We start from the raw sequence: 17,903 nt of genomic DNA, 5'->3' as shown, positions 1-17,903 counted from the left end.
ACAAAATCTAAAAAAAAAAAATCTGATAGGTAAGAAAGCGCCGTGCGTGCCAAATTCCAAGAAGAGATTGGGAAATTAGGAATAGTCAATTCTGATTGTGCAATATATAATAATATATATATGTTGAGATCTTCTTCTCTTTAATATTGTATAGTAAAGTAATAGTAGGTAGGTAGCTAGGGTTAGGGTTTAGGGTTAGGTTTGATGATGATGATCGATCCTTTGAGAGGTTTGATCCTGAAGGTCATGATGTGTCATGGTGTTGGCATTGTCGAATTAATTAATGCAGATGCAGAAGCAAAAGCAGAAGGGGGTATTCTGCAGGCCATTGATTCGGTAGAGGATATTATTAATTTATATTATATATTTATTTAATTTGTGCTTGATTCATTCATTCTTCAGAAATGAAAGAAAACGCATGCACTAGTATATAGTACTGTTAATTGTGCTTTGTTTGGACATGTCTGTCAAGCTTAGACAACCACCCATATTCAATGCTAGCTCAATACATGCATATTAATTAAAGACACCATTTTTAGGGTTTAGGGTACAATATTATTCCAAAGTCTTTCATAAATTAACTTATACAAACTTATATATACATTATAGAAAGTATTCTCTTAACAATTAAAAGTCAAGACCTCCCATTAGCCTCTTTTTAATCAATTATAATACCCAACAAGCAGTCAAAAGCCTTTGCTCTTTCTTGTTGTTGTTTCTTCTCTTTTTTTTTTTTTTATAACAAAATAAAATTGTGTAGAGCTTTACTAACTTCAACTCTCATGCCATATTGAATATTAATAATAAAAATATTAGAGAAAAAAAAAGTAAAAATATTTTATGTTCAGGATTTGTACAAAATAATTCATGCACATTACATCTTTCAAACCATTAGTTAAAGCACAATTTTACATTTTCATGATTAATAGGACAAACAATAATTAATCCAGACATCAAGAAGATAAGTGTGAGAATGACTTATTTCAATGTTTAAGTTTAATCACTTGTATGTTAATTTAATAAATAAAAAATTAAGAAATACAACATCTTGTTTGGTAATGGATTATTTAAATAAGATGAGGTTATTTAAAATTATGATTGATGTTAGGGAGTAAACCTAATGGGTCTAACTTTAACTTTCGTGTGACTGAATCACCGGGCTATCTAAGAAATACAGTTGACACGGACTTTAAAAATATTTGAGATGAATTGGAATAAAATAAATAAATAATTATAAATAAAAATGAGTAAAAAATGTGTGACTTTTTTTTATATTAAAAAAGCAAACGATGAATTAATTTTAAAAAATAAAAAAAATAATGAGATAATGTCACTACTTTACCGTAAAACTAATTTATATGTGACTTATGCTCACTCCAGCCATATCATATAAATCCTTCCTAGTTAGTGGTGATTCATGGTATATATATATTTTAATTTTATTATTTTATATTTTTGTAAAAAGACAAAAAAATATTATTGTAAAATGATAAAATAAAAAATTAATAATTTAAAATATATAATAATATAATATTTTAGTTAATTAATTGAATAATATAATATAAAAAGTATTAAAATAATATTTAATTAAGTTTGAATTATTTAAACCATTACAAGCCTAAATTTTATCAATATTCTTATTTCATTAAATCTTTATTAGAGATTGTTTTGATAATAGTTGTCAAAATTATAATCAACTTATTACAACAACTTTAATACTAGTTTTATGTCTAAACTTTGAATATGTTATAATTAAATTAATTTTCTATGTTAAGTCCACTATTTAAATATTGGCTAACTATTGGCCTCAAGGGCATGTCCGACCACACTACATATAGTGAACTTTCAAATTAGTATAAAAAAAATTTGATCGAAAGTGAATTATATTGAAAATTTGAGGGAATTAGGGAGTCATGTCAACTCTGGTGACTCAAATTGTAATAGATGGCTAGCTCCGGTTATGATTTTTTATTATTTTATTTATTTATTTTTGAGAACAATGTATTTAGTTTCTCCTTTGAAGTGCGATTAATACTCGTGGAATAAACATATAGCCTACAAACACATTTAACCACAAAATGAACAAAATTTACCTCCTAACTGGCTCAAACCCAAGACTTCCAAAGAGGATAGGGATATTCATATCTTGTTGCTGTTATGTTAGAAAAGATGATAAATGTTACGGATTTAATTCTCACTTTAACTTCTCAAATGAAAGTAGAAGTTAGAGATGTATTAACTTCTTACATTAAAAGATAATTAAAATGGAGTAACGTTAGCATCATACTTTTGATATATATATATTTTTTTTGAGTTTAAGTCAACTCAACCCTGAAATAAATGTGTTTCTGCTTTCATTCACAGGTTTGTTCATTAAACAAGGTTTGTCTAAAAGAAAATGGTTAATGATTGATGCAATTGCATAGCTAAAATGGAGACAATGTCCTTTATCTCTTGATCCTGGAGATTATGTTTAAGGATAACTAATTTTCTTAACCATGATAACACTTATTTAATCTATCCAAAATATTGTTTTCTGAATATACAATAGTCAACTGTAAAATTATGAATGACAATTAGGAGGTAAAGCATTACTATTGTTGTTAAACATTTTTATCATTTTTTCCACGAGGCTGAGAAATTTGTTTAGTTTTGGACCAGATATTATCAGATAATATTGTTAAATACATGCACAAATACGAATTTAAAATTTGGGTGAACATAAAAAAAATTTGGGTAGCTTAAAAATTAATAAAAAAATTTTTGGATAAAATGAGTGAATAAATATAAGTTTTATGATTTTTTTTAATAATGAAATAATCAAACAGTTATTATATTAAAATTAAAAAATAATTAAGGAGGGTTGTCACACTACTGTAATTTTTTTTTCTTCTGAGTGACTGTTTATTATATAAAAAAAATGAGTTTCAACCACAACTAATAATTTCTAGTGGATCCAAAAAAGAATGAAGATTATTTTAAACCAAATACTGACCTTCTAAATTAGTTAAGAGTTCCGAACCAAATGTATGATTTTGACAATTTTTTGAGATGCAATCAGAATCACCAAAATAAGTAAACTTTTTGTAATTACAATGAGTCCAAACAAGGCATAGTTAAAAAAAAAAGTAAAAGATAGAAATTGATAGTTGACAAAAACGTAACATAGAACTGTAGATATATAATATAATAATATAGTTTGACAGCCAATTCTGACCGGTAATAGTGCAATTGTCGGTATATACTCCATCACACTTTCTTATAAACCATCCCTTTCACTTCTTATGTCATTTCCTCTCACCATTAATTATTATTTTATGTCATCACAATTTTTTTTTATTCTTTTGTTACCATTATTTTTTCTAATATTATTTGGCTATCAAACTTAAAAATATTATTTTTTAATTAATTAATTAAAATATTAAAATATTATCAATTTTAAAATGTTATTTTTTATTTTATAATTATATATTAATATATTTTAAATTATTTTATCAAATATATATATGTATATATATTTAAAATCACTATCCACCATTATTATTTAAATATATATTCTTTTAGTGAAATTAAAATTAATATTTAGAATTTTTTTATTTGGAATTATTTAAATAAATTTTGATTTATTTAAAAATATTAAATTATGGTAATTTTAGGAGGTTACTTTTTATTTTATTTTTTCTAGAAAAAAAATACTTAGTATTGACATATAAATAATATATATGTTTTAAAAATAAATAATATTTTAGTATTTTTGGTTCATTAATTTAATAATGTGTTTGTTTAAAAAAAAAAAGATGACGTTTAATTACTGTGGAATTAAAAAAATAAACAAGACTGAATTAGTGTTATTTATTTGAATAATTTTTATTATATTAATTAAAATATTTTAACTTTATTTTATTTTTTATTATATATTTTTATTTCTCTTGAATTATAGAAGATAACATGAGACTACATTTCATCTATTAGACATTATTTTTATTAGTTAAACTATCTAGGAATTTCATTAAATATATTAATATTTATTAAATTTATTCATTCATTTTCTAACTATAAGGCTGGTTTGAATTAGGTTATTATAATAATTTAGAAAAAAAAATGAATAATAATTGATGATAATTTTGAAAAAGTAAAAATGTTTTTGATAAATTATTTAAAAGTATTGATATATAATAATAAAATAATAAATAATAATTTACAATATAGAGTATTTTATTATTTTGAGTAATGGATTAAGTGACGTGATTAATGAGGATGAGTAAAATAATGTTCAAGTGAGTTAAATTATTTAAATAACTCAAACCTAACCCGGTTTAACTTGTAATATAAAATTATTTAAATAATTAATATATTATTCAACTAAATAATTATTTTTTACATTTTTTCTCAACAATTATATCTTTAAATAATTAATTATAATATTTTATAAAAAAATAATTTTTAATTATATATTAATGATTTTTAATATTTCGCTCAAATAACTCATTTTTACTACTAACACAACATTGATAAAGTATTTAATAATAATCCAAATCCAAAGAAGGTTGGAGTAATAAAAACAAAAAACCATAATTTAAAATAAAACATTATTTAAAATTTATAACTTTGTAATAAGAATAAGGTTAAAATCACTTGAACTCTTTTAAATAAAAGGTCAAGAAATACTTAAGAATACATATTGTTTTAGATTAGTTTGATTCAGTTTATATTGAGCATATTCGTTCTATTTTATTCAAAAAGGGTTGTTTAATATTTGGTCTAACCGAATATCCGTCCAAATTCATCGAATTCGAATTTTATTTTCAAAATTTTAAATTAACAAATTTCGAATTCAAATACAATTTTTAATTTGATTTTCGAGTTGGTTTCAACTCGAAAACAAAACGTAAAACCACATTATTTTTATTATTTATTAACTATATATATTTTAGCATATATATTTTATAATTTATTATATATAATTAAATAATTATATATAAATTATGGATAATGATATAAATCTGAAATTTAATATCATGAATGATGCGATAATAAGGGCTTGTTTGTGAGGAAATGATTTTTTAGGTTTTACCTGGGTTTTGTTCGGTAAAAACTAGGAAGAAATTAGTTTTTAAAATGTGAAGACTAATTTAACTTTTGGCTTTAGAGGATATGTGTAAGTGAGAGAAGGATGGTTTAGAGAAAGAGGATAAAATTAGAGGACATTTTGGTATTTAAATGATAAAATTATTTGATTTAATGGTTGATAATATGTTTGAGTTTTGAGATAAAAAAAAATGAATCTATATATATATAATGATGCTTAATAAAATAAATGTAGGGTGACATTCACGCTCTCATCATAGCTCACATAGGCTTATTATATTTTTTTAACATTTTATAACTTTTTCTCTCTTATCATAATTACCATAATTATTAATTTATCATTACTAATTAATTTTTATTTTATTTTACTAATTTCTCTTTCCTAATTATTATTTTTATTATTTTATCTTAATATAAAAAACGTTCAATATAATAAATGAAAATTTTTACATAAATAAGAAAAAACGTTAAATTTAATAAATAATAAATTAATGGACATTAAACATAAATAAGAGAAAACCAATACAAATATCTGTAAATTTTTCTATATATATATAATGATGCTTAATAAAATAAATGTAGGGTGACATTCACGCTCTCATCATAGCTCACATAAGTTTATTATATTTTTTTAACATTTTATAACTTTTTCTCTCTTATCATAATTACCATAATTATTAATTTATCATTACTAATTAATTTTTATTTTATTTTACTAATTTCTTTTTCCTAATTATTATTTTTATTATTTTATCTTAATATAAAAAAACGTTCAATATAATAAATGAAATTTTTTACATAAATAAGAAAAAACGTTAAATTTAATAAATAATAAATTAATAGACATTAAACATAAATAAGAGAAAACCAATACAAATATCTGTAAATTTTTCTTTCTCTCACATATTCCTTCTTTTATTTTTCCGTTTCTCACCTATTCATTTTATTTATGATTTTGGACAGGCGAGACACTATCATGCAATAGATGAGCAATTTTCGATCCGCAGACGCTAAGTGAGGTATGTTTATGAGCTAGGAATGTAAAGGTTCTCATCATACAACCATTTGGTAACTTTCTTACTTTGCTGTAACAATTTAAAGAATAGTTCGTCAATACATTAGATTTGAAAATTTATGATACTCTATTGAGACCTTATAAGGGCACATGAATGAGCAGTACTCCATGATTCTTGCAATTTACATTGCTTTCCTCAGCTCTGTTCTGATGTATATTAAACTAATAATAATAAAAAGAGACAAATAGGAAGAACTACTCTAAATCGTTACACATTTTTTGTCATCTGATTTATGGTAGCTACTCTCAGTCTAAATTTTGGTGTAAAGGAGGTGACATCGTTTTTGTTGGAGAGGTTAAATTTAGGTTTTTCTTCTTCCAACGATTTTGTATATTCTTAATGATTGAGTTATGAAAACACATTTTGCAGATGGAGATGATATGGAATGACTCTAATGGACAATCTGGACTAGATGACCTAAATGGAATTAAAATCTTAACTTTCATCTACACAACATATAAACATAACTGATCACTTTTTATTACAATTACATAGATTTAAAAGGAAGATTTCAGTACGTCTTAGAAGCATGTGGGTATAAAAGTCTTTGTCTAAACTTGGTGTAAAGGAGGGTGACAACGTTTTTTGTTGAAGAGGTTAAATTTAATTTTTTCCAACGATTTAGTATCTATCTCTTAATGATTGTTATGAACACATTTTGTAGAACACCACTAAATTTACATTAAAAAATTTCATTCTTTAACATTAAAAAAAACAAAACTTATAAAATTAATAAAAAAAAATTAAAATAGTGTAAGTTCATGTTTATATTTATATAAGAATATTTAGTTCATATAAGTTCCTTTATTTATGTAATAAATATTCTTATATAAATAAAAAAATATTGTAAGTTCATGTATATATATTTTATTTTAATATAAATATATATTATTTTATTATTAATTTTATATAAATATTTTCTTTCATTATATATATATATATATATTAAATTAAATATCATATAAAAACTTCATTTATAATGTAGGATATTTTCCTAGAGAGAATGAATTTTAAAGACAATTTCACTCTCTCTTCGACCTGTGGTAAATTTTATATTCCTTATCTTTTTCAAAAAATAAACAGCATATATCTTACGAACCCTAATTTATTTATCTTTTACGGTTAAAGGGGATGCAGTGCTAACTGTAGATGGTCTCATTGGCCTTTTGTGTTAAATCTAACCTCTAACCGTTGCCAATTTCGAACTGGAGCTTATGGATTTCGGAGCTAATGAATTTCAAAAATAGTTAGTAAAAAATAGTTAGTAATATAGTCTATGGTTGATTTTCAGACCTTATTAGTGTAAGTCATATCCGTGAAGGTTGATTATGAATAAAAAAAAAATTTAAAAAATATTAGATCAAAGTAAAATTTTATATAATTTGATCAATAATTTAAATTTCAAATAATATATATATATATATATATATATATATATATATATATATATATATATATATATATATATATATATATATATATATATATATATATATATATATAACAAAGCTCTCTCCAAAATAATTCACATCATCATATATAATTTATTTTTCTTATTCTCTTCATTTATTTTTATTAATTAATTATTTTTTTTTCTCTTACCATATATATATATATATTCATCAATTTTATTAATGAGTCTCACTATTTAATAAAAAAACGGGCTATAAAATAATAAATATAAATAATTATTATGTAACTGTTTTGGTGAGATGAGATAGAGAAATGTTATTTGATTTTAAAATATTTATTTTTTAAATAAACTAAAATATATATAATCTGTTATTTTATTAAAAAAAATATAAAATTTATTTATAGGACAATTTGATAAAAATTTGTATTTATATAAAATTAATGATAAAATATAATAACGCTTAATTTTAAATGTTGAAGGTGTATAACATGCATTATAGGTCATTTATTTTACTTATTCTCTCTTCATTTATCTTTATTAATTAATTGTTTTTTTCTTTAATATATATATTCATACTAATCATATAAAATATATTTTAAAAAAAATTGGCTATAAAATAATAAATGTAACCTACTAAAAAATTAAGTATAAAATTTATTTATGGGACAATATGATAAGAATTTGTATTTATATAAAATTAATGATAAAATTATATATATATATATATATATATATATATTAAATGTTTTTTTTCTTATCATATATATATTCACACTATTCATATAAAATATATATTTTTTCATACTCACTTTTATTTAAAAAAATGGGCTATAAAATAATAAATGTAACCGACTAAAAAATTAAGTATAAACTTTATTTATGGGACAATATAATAAAAATTTGTATTTATATAAAACTAATGATAAAATTATATATATATATATATATATATATATATATATATATATATATATATTAATTAGGAGAGAGAATCGTTTAATATTAATTTTTTAAATATTAAATAAATTAAAATGTATATAATATGTTATTTTATTAAAAACAAGTATAAAATTTATTTATGGGACAATATGATACAAATTTGTATTTATATAAAATTAATGATAAATATATATATATATATATATATATATATATATTAAGAGAGAACCGTTTAATATTAATTTTTTAAATATTAATTTTTAAATAAATTAAAATATTTATAATTTTTTATTTTATTAAAAAATATAAAAATTATATATGAAATATATATAGAGAATGAGAAATATTATATATATATATATATATATATATTTATATAAATGAGGAAAAAGAAAATAAATAATTAATTAATTATTAGAGTTACAAAATATATATATAGGATGAAAAAGAAAATAAAAATAAAAATTAATTAGGAAAATACATTATTAATATAAGAGAGGAATGAATATTTAATATTTAAGAAAGATATATATTATTATTATTATTATATCACAAATATTTATATAAAAAAATAAAAAAATATTTAATATTAAATATAAGTTTATATAAAATTAATTAATAAAATGAATATATATAAGAGATATAATAATAAAAAATATAATTAGGAAAGAAAAATTAATAAAATAAAATAAAATTTAATTAGGAAAGTTAAATTAATAATTATAGTAAGAGGAATAAATTAATAATTATGTATAGGTAATTATTATATGAGAGAGAAATTCTTATCAAATATATGAACTAGGGTGATGTTTATTGGTTTTTAAAATTTTATTTTTTAAATAAATTTTTATTTTATTTTAAAAAAAAAATATTTATTTGTATGAGAATATGATTTTATTTTTTGTATTATTATAAAATTATTGATAAAATATAATATATATATATATATATATATATATATGATGAAATATAAAATAAAATAAAAATTAATTATTAGAGTTACAAAATTTATATATATATAAAAATAATAGTTAGGAAGAAAAAAATAATATATATAAATTTAGTAGAAACACACTTAATATTAAGTTTTATCTCTAATAATTAATTATTATTTTTTTACTTTATCTCTTGTCATTTATATATATTTTTCATATTATCTTATGAAGAAAAAAAAAAAACTGATAGAAAAAAATATTAGTAATTATAAAATGAGAGATAAATTAATAATTATGATATATTTTTTTTCAGAAATTTAATCGTTTACATATTATTTATTTTCATAAAATTTATTTATATTATTGAAACAATTACTAATAATTAATTATATATTTATATTTTATATTTTATTCTGCAAATATACCTACTAATAATAATTCTCAAATTCCCTCTTATAATAATTACTAATTTAACTCTTATTTTATAATTACTATTTTTTGTTTTGTTAATATATATATTAATTTTTTCTTCATAATTAATATTTTTTTATATATATACTAATTTATTTCTCTTATCATAATTATTAATTTATATTTCTTATTTAATTTTAATTTTATTTTATTTTCTCTCTAATATAAATATATTTTTTTCACACAAATTACATAAAATATATATTACTTTATTAATAATTTTATATTTAATATTAAATATCGATTTATTTTTATATGTAAAAATATTTATAATATACATAATAATAATACTAATTCTCATTTATCAATAATTTTATATAAATATAATTTTTTTTATATTTTCACACAAATAAATTATATATTTTTTTAATAAAATAAAAAATTATAAATATTTTAATTTATATAAAAAATAAATATTTTAAAAACAAATAACATCTCTTGCCTAAAATATATATATATATATATATATATATATATATATATATATATTAATTTACTTTCCTATTTTTTTTCTTTCTCATCTTTATTTATATATATATATATATTTATATTTATAATATACCTAATAATAATAATAATAATTCTCAAATTCTCTCTTATAATAATTACTAATTTAACTCTCATTTCAAAATTACTAATTTCTTTTTTCTTTCGTTTTTATATATATTAATTTTTTCTTCCTAATTAATATTTTTTTATTTTCTCTCCTTACTCTATATATATAAATTTTGTAACTTTAATAATTAATTTATATTTTATTTTCTCTTTATATTATATTATACGCGTCCACCAGCTTAATCCCGATTATTTGATAGATTTCGGGCTCCAATTGTTTTTAATGTTTAAAAGGCAGAAGTAGGTTATGCGAGAAGATGAGATTGATGCACAAGAGGATGTGGCGTTCATCGTTCATCTATTCCTAGACAAAGCGAATTCGGAATTGTCTTTCATTTCAAGGCATACCTTGTATACGCTTCATATTCGCCCGGAGTTCGCTCCCAGAAATATAGTCATCCCTACCCCCTCACGTCAATCCCATGAGCCTCTTATCCATTCAGGCGGGGGAAGTTAAAATAAAAAAACTCACATTGAGTTTAGGGGATAATCATGCTCGAACTGATGACTTCCACCACGTCAAGATGACGAAATTTTGAATAGAGAAGAACCATCCCCTTAATAGATTACCAAAATCGGTCTTAATTCATCTTTCGTTGATAGTAAATAAATTTGCTATTGTTAAGCAGACCTCCCACTGCATTTTTATAGGAGAGTTAATAAATGTGGTTATTGGACCCTAATGACATCGAAAGTGTCCGGATTGCCGGGTCGAGAACTTTGGTTAATTTGAATATATATGTGAGAGTAAATGGATACTTAGGTCGGATTCTGGGTTGACCCGCCTATAAATTTAAAACGGTTAAAAATAAAATTATAAATGTTATAGGTATGTTTCGAACTCGCAACTTAACAAAACAAATACAACTCTTTAACCAACTAGGCTAATAACACTTTATATTTTAAATCCAACACCAAATTTGATGAACGCGGAACGTTGTAACAATATATTTTTATCCATGTGCATCGCACGGGGATCTTCCTAGTTTTATTAAAAACTCTTTCATCAAATGAACTCTAAAGGGAATTGACTTAAAATATAATAGAAGAGATAAATTTTATCCATCATTCCCCAACATTTATTGTACGTTACTCATAATTTATTATATAATATATTAAAATAATATCAAATTAAAACCAAGTTCCGTTTTAATGGAATTTTGTTCAATTTAATGACTAAAAATAAATAAAATTGGAACACACCTCTATTAAACTTAAATGTGCAAATAATTTATTTTATATATTTAAAATAATATTATTTATATATATATATATATATATATTTAAATATTAATCACTTTAATGTTTTAATAATAGTTTATATATATTAATACTATACAATTCTCTACTTAATTATATATACTAACTCAATTCTTTATTTGGTAATAACTTCTTGTAAAATCTCTAAATATATATATTTTGGATTTTTTTTACTAAATAGAGAAGAAAAAGAAGAAAAAAGGTGATGAGATTTTTTACTTAAGGCAAAATTAGAAAAGAAGTCTAAGAAAGAAATGAGTAATGATAGAGGCTAAATATTTGCAAGAAATAAGACATCTAGTTATGTGTCATTATACCTACATTTTTTACAGATAGTAAATGTGATCATAAACACAATTAATAATTTTTCTTTCTATAATTTTGATTTAAACAAAATATTTAGTAATTTTTTTCATTTTTTTTTAAGAAAGGAAATTAGCATGACACCCCACACATGCATGATCACCGCTTAAACTCAATGCGCTTTCAGATAGAATCGAACCCGTAAACTTTTTGGTCTCTTAAACCGAAATTTTAATTTTTTTCATTAAATTATTATAAAACTTTTTAAAATTATATATATATATATATATATATATATATTATTACATATATATATATATATTTTTAATTATTATATATATTAAGTTTGTTATATATATATATATATATTTTTTTTTATAGTTTTAAAAGAATATATACATTTTTTTGATCTAATATATATAAAGAAAGTGAAAAAATATAATTGTTTTAATTAAATATATAAGAATGAGAGAAAAGAGAGAAAGTGTAAGTTAAAAAAAACAATTCTCAAAGTAAAAAATAATTTATATATTTAAAATTTTATTTTTATTTTTAATTTAATATATACATTTATTAAATATAATACATATATTTTAAAAAAGCACATTTATATATTTTATTAGTTTGATTTATTCACAGAAATAATTAATTGGATTAAAAAAATAATTAATATTTTTTATATTTAATTTGTTTGTTCTCTCTTATTATATATGTTTATCAAATATAATATATATTTAAATATATATATATATATATTTTATTTATTTATTTATGTATTTTTTTTATTTAATTTTTATTCTCACTATTACGTACTATTCTAAAAAATATATATAAATAAATATAGGGAAAAATTAATAATAGAGAAAAAGTATTCATTAACAGAGAACAAATAAAAATATTTTTTCTAATTATGTTTAATAATCCTTCCATATCATTCACTATATTTATAAATTTTTAAGTCTATCATAATTATTTTATAGAATTAAGTCTTTTAGAAATAATTATTATCACTTGAACTAACTTAATTAATGAGTTTGTACATATATTAAAAATTCATATAGATATATTATATAATGTTTAATTATTTATTTGGGTTGAGTATCCTTATTGTTTAGATATTAAAACAATTGTTAATATATGAATCAAATCGTATGTTATATCATTACAATATTATAAATTAACAATATCGAAGTTCTAATATTAATGTTCCTAATATATATATCATAAACAACAATGTTTAGAATCTTGTCTTTCAAAATATTTATATAAGAAAGTAATATTCATATATGTGGGAGAGTAATAGTTCAGATGACAATAGTGATTTTATTTAAAAAATATATATATATTATTATGTGAAAGAAAATTATAAAATAATTTTGAAAGGTCATATATATATTATAGAACTCTTTAATGATTTTTGAATATCATACATTCTAACAATAAAAATAAATAATTAATGTTTAAAAGAAAATAATGTTAACTAATTAAGATATTTTAAAATAATATCAAACATATTGATTGTATAAATTAACCAAAATCATATATTATAACATATAATTGAGTTTAAATAATAAAATAAATAATATTTTAAATAAGATAACAAAAATAAGTAAACATTAAATATTAACATATACTGTTTTATAAATAAAATAAAGTTAAAAAATCCAACATATATACTATATTATTAACTTTTTGGAACATACAAAATCATTCAAACTATACATGTTTATTTGGATGGTATATTACCACCTTTTTGGACAGTATATTATTAATTTATAATAATGTGTTATTGAATGTCATCATATAATATTTTAATAATTTTTGTTTAATATTTTAGTTGAATGATTAATTGATTTGATTGTTAAAATAATAGTTATGTAATAAATTATTTTTTAAAAATAGATACCTAACAAAATTCTGAAAACAACTCCCTCTAATGAGCCCTACAAGATACATTTTGATACATTTTAGGGAGTATCTTGTAGGAATGTTATAATGGTATAAAAGAAAGTTATATATTTAACAAGCTGGACATAACTATGCCTTTGGGAATTGAGATGATACTCAATATATATATAAGCTAAAGATACTCTTGTATATAGAAAAAACTTGTTAACATGATGATAAACTTTGTTTGTAGTGATTTGCTTTTTTTTTAAGGAAGTAGAAGGGAAGTGATAAGTAATTTGTAATAGGAATGAAGAAGATAACCTAACTTAGAAATTTTTGACCCAATGAGAAAAGTAGCGTAGCTGAAAGAGTTTATAAGGTACCAATAAAAAGGTAAAACAAAGACGAAAAGCGTCAAGGAAGATACTATACATTTGTCAGAGTGAAGCTTTTGAAGAGAAAAGACATTAGAAACTCTATCAACCAGTATTCGATCAAAACCCAGTATGGGCTAAAATCGGATTAAATTAGTCTCGAGCTAGGATAAGTAAGAGTCGTTACATAATTTCCTAATCTTCACCCAAATATTAAGTATAGTTTCCAATCATCAAGACAAATGAAAATCTCACTTGTACACTATATATACAAAAACTTTCTTCGAGGAAAGTACACAAGACTTGAGTGGCAATGATAGCACCATGACCAAATTTATATGTCAAGTTTAGGATGAAATTGTTACTTCATGTCATTCTTAAGCCAAATTCTTGTTCGGGTCATAGGCTTTGTTCGTAATGGGTTTTTATAAAAACTCATACAAAATCAAACATCACCTACTCTTTTTTTTATCCATATCAATCGAATTATTAACCAAAATACTAAAATATTATCTAATTTAAATTATTATTTTATATTTTATTTATATATATCAATACATTTTAAGTCATTTTATCACAAATAATCATTACCTCCTTAAAATCACCACCCATCATTCAATTTTTCTCTCTATTAATTTTTTAAAAAAATCAATAATCGACCATAACCAAGTTGAATTTGATGTTAAGAAGCTCGAAGTCAAATTAAATTTAAATAAAAAAAATTAATATAAAATTCATGACAAAAATAATTATGACCAAATGGCTGGAGGCCTTATTAAAGGGCGGTAAGATCAATGTTGAGCTTAAACCATTTTTTTGTTCATCTAGTTTCCATATGATTTATTTAAGATGTAATTTAAATTAAGTTTCCCTAGTTTATTTGTGACATTTGAAAATACATGAATTAATAAAATTATTTTTTCTATTATAATTTTAAGATTTTACTTAATGAGAATCTCCTAATTCCTTCCATTTAACTAAAACAAATATTATGAACATTGAACTTCACACTTTTTGACAAGTGAAAATACTATATATAATAAAATATTGTATCTCATAAAAGATCCATATATATATTATATAGATATTATACATATTAGTAAAATTAAGAACTTATTAATAATGAAAATATAATATAAATCCCAATTAAAGTAACAAATATTCCAATAAAATATAACATAATTATGATTCATTAATTAATTAATACCTTAGGGTTTGAAAGATCAACCTCAAGGTACTCATCATCTAGTAGTTGCAAGATCTTTAAGGTTCAACGGTAGTCCTCCGGTCGTCAACAGTTCCGGCCACCGCTTTCTGCAAATGATTACCCATTTGTCCATGTAAGCCAATCATCTGTCCACCATTAATATCACAGTTGTTTCCATTTGTTCTCAAGTAATCAACCACCTGTTGTTGTTGATATTGGTTACTATTCGGAAAGAACTGATGATGATGAAGATGTTGACATTGAAGATGATGATAATTATTACTATAATTCTCTCGACCGGAGTTAGCCCCAGTACCGCCTCCTCCTCCGGCAATGAAAGGGTTGATTCCGTAATTACTCAAAGACTGGTACTTTGATAGCTCTGATTTGGCACATGATAAGTCGATTTGGAGCTGCCGGAGTTGGTGCTGGAGGAGAGAGATTACTCCGACGCAACCGTAGACGGGGTCGCGCAACCGCATGTCGGCCTCGTAGGCTAGAGAGTTGACGGCGTCTTCACGTTGATGGGGGAGGAGTTCGTTGAGAAGTTTTGTAACGTTACTTGCACCGAAAACTTTGTGTACGTTTGCGAACTTTTGAGGTTGGTCCGGTGGGAAATACGGGGCGAAAACGCACTCCGGTTGACATTTCCGGCGGAGGAACTTGCATGCCGCGCAAGGTGAACTTGTTGATGAACAAGAAGACGACATTTGATGACGATTCTGAAAAATGGGTGATTTTAAACAAAATTAAGACAATATGATATTTGTTTATGTTTTTAGAGAGAGACTAGGGTTTTGAGTGGAAGAGGAGAGAGAAAGTCAAGGAAGGAGATGATGACTGAATTTGCAAGGTGGGTTTGAAGATTGGATCCCGTGTATGAATGAATGAAGGAAATTAAATAATGGGGCCCGTTAGTTCTTACTCTTTGCTATTCCCTAGGAGGAAGAAATTAAGAGAAAGAGAGAGAGAGAGAGATCTTGCTTGAATTTCATTCAATGTCTAAAAGCTTTAACTTTGCTTCATGTGTCTATAAAGACGAGATCTTTACACACAAAAAATCATAACCTATATTCAAGCTATTAAAAAAATAATTTAAATTAACAAATATTTTGTTTTAAATAAAATCCAAAATAAATATATCAAGGCTTGTTTCAAATGGAAATAATATTGAATTTTTGAAAACATATTGGGTTAGATTGATTCTAACATATTTTTTACTTAATCACTTTATTGTGTTAAACAACATTTATTTTATTATCACAAATTGTGTACCAGTTAATAGATTAATTTATTTTAAAAAATCTAATTACCCATCTAAACTATTATTTATTAACCTTTGTATACTAAATTTGGTTATACAAGGAAAATGATAAAGATTTTTTTTATTATTTAATATATTATAAGAAAACAGATAAATTTTTTTTAGATATTTTAAGTAATAATTGGAATGATTTATATTTATTGAAAATAAAGATATTGATTGTATAATATATAATGAATAAATAGAAAGTATTTATATATTTTGAGTTTGATTGATCTTCAATTATCTTTATAATATTTTTTTCAAATAATAACCCAATATGAAAGAAGGTTTTAATTGATAAATGGTAATGTGGGTTATTTGAAATGTAGAATAAAATGAAAAGAATGATGAGTGAGGAGAGGAGAGGTGAGGTGAGGAGATGAGACCTCTCAAATTCGTTTGGGGAAAGTCTGGTGAGTCAGTGAGTCTAGGTTTCTTCGGTCAAATCTCTCTTTCAGCTGCTGCTGCTGCTGCTGGTATTTGATGGACGTGTGAATTAGCTCGGATCTTGCGAACCCTTTTTGAACCTTTTCAAACTCCTGCTGCCCTTTTGTCCCCTGTTTGTTTCAAAGCCCTCCCTCCCTTTCTTTCTTTCTTTTCTCTTTCTCTCTTTCTCTCTCCTCTCTCTTCTCTCTCTCTGGTTCGTCGTCGTCGTCCAGTCCACAGCTGGGGGAGACAAAGCAGATTGATCCTTTTATTTTTCTGTACAGTGGGGACTCGACTATTCACCTTTTTGTGCTTTTTGAACCGAGAGAATTATTTATGAGGATATTTGTCCATGCTACATTTTATTTTACCTTTTCTTTTTCTTCTAATTCTATAAATTTATTTCTTTTGCTTCTTCTCAAAATCTTTCTTTTTTTTTATTTTTCTATTTGTTTCATTGAGTAGTTCACTTAGGGTTAGTTTGATTTTGGATTTCTTTTGATTTTTTCTAAAAAAAATTATTTGATAAAAAATTAATTATTAATTGTATAGTTTGGAGTAGGAGAAATGTTTGCACAAATTGGTTGAGAAGTTTTTTT

General features: G+C 22.4%; 1 protein-coding gene across 1 annotated transcript; it reads right to left on the bottom strand.

The window, feature by feature from the left end:
- Positions 1-15,465: 15,465 nt before the first annotated feature.
- LOC124932095 (protein ASYMMETRIC LEAVES 2-like) lies at positions 15,466-17,683 on the bottom strand. The gene is made up of 2 exons (XM_047472701.1): positions 17,265-17,683; positions 15,466-16,294 (listed from the first exon to the last, which is right to left on the bottom strand). The coding sequence occupies exon 2, from the start codon at positions 16,280-16,282 to the stop codon at positions 15,629-15,631; it is 654 nt and encodes a 217-aa protein (XP_047328657.1). The 5' UTR covers positions 16,283-16,294; positions 17,265-17,683; the 3' UTR covers positions 15,466-15,628.
- Between the last annotated feature and the right edge of the window lie 220 nt (positions 17,684-17,903).

The sequence above is a fragment of the Impatiens glandulifera genome, chromosome 3, assembly GCF_907164915.1.
Source record: "Impatiens glandulifera chromosome 3, dImpGla2.1, whole genome shotgun sequence".
Lineage (NCBI taxonomy): Eukaryota > Viridiplantae > Streptophyta > Magnoliopsida > Ericales > Balsaminaceae > Impatiens > Impatiens glandulifera.
This window is presented reverse-complemented; position numbering and strand designations above follow the sequence as displayed.